General features: G+C 43.1%; 1 protein-coding gene across 1 annotated transcript; it reads right to left on the reverse strand.

The window, feature by feature from the left end:
• Positions 1 to 2,433: 2,433 nt before the first annotated feature.
• On the reverse strand, positions 2,434 to 5,462 carry c23h8orf74 (chromosome 23 C8orf74 homolog). The gene is made up of 5 exons (XM_076723518.1): positions 5,355 to 5,462; positions 4,928 to 5,111; positions 4,051 to 4,274; positions 3,726 to 3,881; positions 2,434 to 3,643 (listed from the first exon to the last, which is right to left on the reverse strand). Exons 1-5 carry the CDS (start codon positions 5,400 to 5,402, stop codon positions 3,410 to 3,412), a joined length of 846 nt encoding a protein of 281 aa, XP_076579633.1. The 5' UTR covers positions 5,403 to 5,462; the 3' UTR covers positions 2,434 to 3,409.
• Positions 5,463 to 6,275: the final 813 nt, after the last annotated feature.

Below are 6,275 nucleotides of genomic sequence, written 5' to 3' on the forward strand. Positions count from 1 at the left end.
AGATTTGACGTTTAATTAACAAGGAGTCAACACAGAGTCAGACAGCAGCAGTGACATTTAGCCATCAGGACACAGAGTGATAAAGTGTGTCTGACTCACGTTTTCAGCGGAGAAGTTCATGGTTGTTTCTGTGGTTGAGACGAAGTTTCTGAAGTTTCCTCGTCGTGTCTTGTCCCGCTGTGTTTGTTTCTGTGATGTCAGTTTGTTTGTTGGTCAACAAAAGTCCTCTTCTCTCCTCTTCTCACCGCTGCTAGCTTAACTTTACATTAGTGCTACCAAAGCGCCTGAGCTGATATCATGAGCAGCGCCGCAAAACAAGCTAACTGTGTCCTTGTTTCATTGAAAATTCACTTTTCCGGGTTTGTTTGCAGGCCCTAGTATAACAAAACACTTCATAACTTTTTCTCTTTGTCTCCCAGAAATGTCCACTCACAGTACTGCAGCTCCATGTCAGTGACACATGCTCTTTTTCACTGTCCATCAGCTTCACCTAGCATCCCTGACAGCAGGTGGACCTAATAACCATGGTAATGGCGCATCACTGCCATGGAAACACACAGGTTGGTTGTAATAGTCATTACACCACAGGGGGGCGCTGTTTGACCAATTCAAGGAAACAACAGAAGATGGCACAATTCGGTTAAAACTCCACTGCCAATGAAAAGACCAAGTCAGCAACAGGTTGTAATGAGCTAATCTGACGGGGATGGGGGGTCAGGAATCATATGCAGTGTATCTGCTCATTTGGACTGGTCCAAATAAATAATGGGGAGCAGGGCAGCATTAAGAGTGACACCTTCAACAAATGTGCTCAGTCATAGTAACGCACCTTAACTGTTGTGGACCATGACAGTAGATGAACCTACAGTATTTTAAAGTACTTTAGTGAGGTACAGTTGTCATTATTGCTGTTAATGCAGATTTTTGTTCACAGGAAGTGGATGATGCTGGTGATGCAGTTGCTGAGGGGTGCGGTTGGGAGCAGGCCCACGCACATTCCCTTTTGATTAACTGTCACATAAATTAAGTATTTCTACTGTTTATTGTGCAAGTGTTTTCCTCTCTATCCATGCAGCTTAGAATGATGCAAAATGAGCATTTTTAAAACATTGAGAGCTCACGGGTGATCGGCTAAAGGTTTATGTGAATGGATGAAGACAAGAACGAGCTTGTGGTGCTTTGAGCTCACGGAAGCATGTACATAATGCATCAGAATGAGTCAAACGACCATTTTTAAACATTGAGAGCTCACATGTGATTGGCTACATGTCAGAGTGAGAGGTTAAGATCTAATAAAGACAAGAAAGAGCTTGTGGAGCTTCAAGGTCAGGGAAACACACACGATGCATCAATAGATACACATGGGCATTTTTAAAAATTGAGAGCTCACAGGTGATTGGCTAAAGGTCAGAGTGGGAGGTTGAGATTGGATAAAGACAAAAACAACCTTGAGGTTGGGGAAACACTCACATAATGCATTGGCACAGGCAAAATGGGCATTTTTAAACATTGATAGCTCACAGGTGATTGGCTTAATGTCAAAGTGTGAGGGCGGGATCAAATGAAGACAAGAAAGAGCTTGTGAAGCTTCAAGGTCATGGAAACACTGTCAAAAGATGCCAAATGAGCATTTTTAAAACTTGAGAGCTTACAGGTGATTGGCTAAAGGTCAGTGTGCGAGGCTGTGAATGGATGAAGACAAAAATGAGCTTGTGGTGCTTCAAGAGCTCAGAAACACTCACATAATGCACTAGCACAGGTGAAATGGGGATTTTTAAACATTGAGAGCTCACACATGATTGGCTACATGTCAGAGTGAGAGGTTAAGATCAAATAAAGACAAGAGCTTGTGGAACTTGTTCCAGGTCATGGAAACACACATAATGCATCAATAGATACGACATGGGCATTTTTAAAACTTGAGAGCTGACAGGTGATTGGCTACATGTCAGAGTGCAAGGTTGTGAATGGATGAAGATAAGAATGACCTTGTGGAGCTTCAAGATCTCAGAAACACTCACATAATGCCTTGGCACAGGTGAAATGGGGATTTTTAAACATTGAGAGCTCACAGATGATTGGCTACATGTCAGAGTGCGAGGCTGAGATTGGATGAAGACAAAAATGAGCTTGTGGTGCTTTGAGGTTGGAGAAACAGGCACATAATGCATTGGCACAGGCATTTTTAGGGGCGAGGGCGAGATCAAATGAAGACAAGAAAGAGCTTGTAAAGCTTCAAGGTCATGGAAAGACTCGACAAAAGATGTGAAATGAGCATTTTTAAAAATTGAGAGCTTACAGGTGATTGGCTACATGTCAGAGTGCGAGGTTGAGATTGGATGAAGATAACTTCAAGGTCACAGAAACACTCACGTAATGCATTGGCACAGGCAAAATGGGCATTTTTAAACATTGATAGCTCACAGGTGATTGGCTTAATGTCAAAGTGCGAGGGTGAGATCAAATGAAGACAAGAAAGAGCTTGTGAAGCTTCAAGTTCATGGAAACACTGTCAAAAGATGCCAAATGAGCATTTTTAAAACTTGAGAGCTTACAGGTGATTGGCTAAATGTCAGAGTGTGAGGTTGAGATTGGATCAACATAAGAATGACCTCGTGGAGCTTCAAGAGCTCAGAAACACTCACATAATGTACTGGCACAGGTGAAATGGGGATTTTTAAACATTGAGAGCTCACAGATGATTGGCTACATGTCAGAGTGCGAGGTTATGATCAAATAAAGACAAGGAAGAGCTTGTGGAACTTGTTCCAGGTCATGGAAACAAACATAATGCATCAATAGATACGACATGGGCGTTTTTAAAAATTGAGAGCTGACAGGTGATTGGCCAAATATCAGAGTGCGAGGTTGAGATTGGATGAAGACAAGAAAGAGCTTGTGAAGCTTCAAGGTCATGGAAACACTCCTCAAAAGATGTGAAATGAGCATTTTTAAACATTGAGAGCTGACAGGTGATTGGCTAAATGTCAGAGTGCAAAGCTGAGATCTTCTTAAAGCTACCTGACCCTTGCACTAGATGATGTTAATATTTTTGTTTCCATTAAAATTATTGGTTTAATTACTCAGTCAAGAGATGTGGAGAATGAAGGGCATTCGAGCTGAGATTGTTTGTTTTTTTTAATATTGGTGTTACTTAAAAATGATATTCTTCACAGCTCTTTCTGTCAAATCCAAAGAATTACTTTTAAATAAATAAATGTAAATACAGAGCAGAATTCTGAATTTCCTGTACAGTGGTCGGATGTTATCTCACACTGGAAAATGAAGCAGGAAGTCCAAAAGAAAACTTAAGCATCCACAAACAAGAGAGCTGAAAATTGTCAGACTAAATAATTTCAGATTTGTTTTCTTCACTGAGGTCCTGTGCTCACTGCTTTTCCAGATTCCCTCAGTCCTGTTTTGGCTTTTGCTTTGTCCGGCTTGGGTTTGCGGGTGTGTCTGGATGTGAGCTGATGTGACCTGTACTGGAAGGCACAGGATTGTGGAGCCTCCCGGTGGTCAATGCTGCTTTCTGCAGTTTGAGCTGCAGGATGTCACTGAGCAGGGAGGCCTCCTGGGTCAGACTCGCCAGCATCTGGCCTTCTGTGGCCCTCACTGCTGCACGAACCAGTCCCACAACCGCCTACACAGAACAGCAGATGCTAGTATACCCATGGAAAATATCTTAAAATGTTATGCTTTTAGATCCCTTTTGTGAGTCTTACCTCTTTATCCAGTTCATCATCATCAGGAACATCAACCTCCGTCAGTGTGACTCTTGACCAATGTCGGAGCACCTTCAGCTTCTCCTCCTTCAGTCGCAACATTGAGGTGAGCTCGGCTTGATGGCGCTGATGCTCCCACTCATGCAGATCTGTGCCCTGAAGCACAAGTACAGTGCATCTTTTTTGAAGTTGAGGCACATCAGGAGTAGTTTCATGGCAGCATCACCAGATAAATGGCCCCAATCTGCATTAAATAACCTGTCTGTCTCTAGATATTTTAGCGTTAATTATAGTCAACTTGTTGCTGATTGCAAACGCTTGTTACCTTCGCGAGAGGACAGGGTGTGGGTGGCAACTGCACCTCCAAATGTAGCTGAACGATGGACGTGTTGGCAGCTCCACTCACCACCGCCTGGAAAAGCCTCCGCCGGGTGATGCAGGTGTCAGTAATGAACTGGGTGAACTCATGTTGGTGGACGGAGGTAAGGTTTGGCAAACATTCAGACAGCACGTCTTTCAGCAAGGACAACAGTTTGGGTACGTCAAGACCTGATGGATGGAAGACAATACAGTCCAGAAGCCTGAGAGGAAGTTAAACCAAACTTCAGCTAAATTACATTGAATTTGTGCTCTGTGGCTTTGAAAAGATGCTCAGCTCAAAATAGCTTCCAGCCCCAAGTGTGATGGACCTGTACTAATAATACTGCATAAAGAATGTCTTAATGAGACACACAGAGAATGACTCACTGGAAATGACTCACTCAAATTGGGGTTCCAGGGCTGAAAAAGAACATCTCTAATAGAAGATCAGCAATGACAGGCATTCATGTGTGTATTTGGAAAGCAGAAACGTGCTCTGCAAGACAAGCTTTTGCAAAACAGAGACTTTACCTACGTCATAGGTCATTAAACCTTTTGTGTTAGGAGCATCATCATGCCACTCTGACAATAGATGCGACACATCGCATCAACTCCTTTTGCAAGAGAAATTCAAAAACACATAATAACAGGCTGAGTCAGTGGGTACAGAAAGTGACCTTTTCAACATCACTGAAGCCTTTCTTTTTGCACTCTCTCAGGAAACACAGTGCTCTGTTCTCTGTTCCCTCACACACACACACAGAAGTCTTTGATCGTGACCTCCAGGTGAAATGCTCTATCACCTGCATGGATCTATACAGTACACTGCTGTTAGCTCTGACCGTCCAGCTGCGGGAAGATGCCTTTGGCAGTCACTGCTGCCCGGATCACGTAAGGCCAGGCGAAGCCACGGGCCGCGGCGAACATGGCAACGTCATACACGAACTCCTGATGGAGGCGCCGGCGTTCATCGCAGAACTCGGGCCATGAGAAGTGACAGCTGAGCCTCTGCACACCGGCTTCCCTCTATCACAGACAGTCATCCAAACACAAGCACAGCTGCATCACAACAAGCTAAAAGTCGTGCATTTTAAGTCAGACTTTAATGCTGAATTGGGGTTGGCTCTCTCAGTCGGCTCCCTCGTGTTTGGGTCTGTTATGGTCGCGTTATGAAATTCCTGGCAGTATTTGAAGGCACCACGATAACACGACTATTACTATTTATTGATTAAATTCAAAATTCCGTGCGGTAATTGAACGCTCGCCTACCTGGTTTGTCGCTATCTGTGCTATTTCACTCTCCGTGAGGGAATCCATCCTTGAAAAAAATAAATAAATAAAAAAGTACAGGTGCGCTTGGTTGCTATGGGAGACGGACGCGGGCACGTGACGGGGGCTTGCGGCGCTGTTAACGCGAATACGTCACACGTACGTACGACGTGTCGCGGCTGATGGAGTGTTCGGATACAGATTTCAGACTCTCTGCTGAACGAGGCTTTATTTTTAGGTTTATGTCATGTTCTTAAACGTCCGCAAAACTCATTGTTTACATATTGTATTTAATTAATGCATAATCCACAAAATATTATGAATTATTGGAATATTCTGAAACATTCTGTTTATTAGCCCAGTGGGTTCGGTTGGTCACCTATTGACAAAGGCTGTCAGACAAACTGTTATTGTTTGTGAGTGAATTTATTAGAGAGCACCGGAGCTGGTAACTGATCCAGGTTTATCACTCCGGGTCAACAGATGGCTAATCCTCTTTAACATGAATACTCCTCCTCCTCTTCTTCTCGTCTTCCTCTCCCCCTTTTCCGCCCTCTCCTCATTTCTTGTCTCCTCTTCTGCCTCCTTTTTCCTCCTCCTGTGTTCTTCAACAAATAAAGCGGAGGAGAGAGGGTTTTCTAATGCATGGATAACGGAATGAGTTTATGTAAAGCTAGCCATATCAGCAACGCGCCATTTCCGGTCGTCCATGCAAAAATAAATATTTAGAATTCAATTTCCGCTTCAATGCACACTTTTTAAATCTTCTCCAATATTTTGTTTTTTAATATCACATAGGTGAATGTACGTTTAATGTTAATAAAACGTTTTGTTCCACAGAATAACAGACAGAAGGATTAATAGTATTTTATGGAAATTAATTTCTGTGCTTGTTCATACTGATGGCTCTGGAAAATTTTA

The sequence above is a fragment of the Chaetodon auriga genome, chromosome 23, assembly GCF_051107435.1.
Source record: "Chaetodon auriga isolate fChaAug3 chromosome 23, fChaAug3.hap1, whole genome shotgun sequence".
Lineage (NCBI taxonomy): Eukaryota > Metazoa > Chordata > Actinopteri > Chaetodontiformes > Chaetodontidae > Chaetodon > Chaetodon auriga.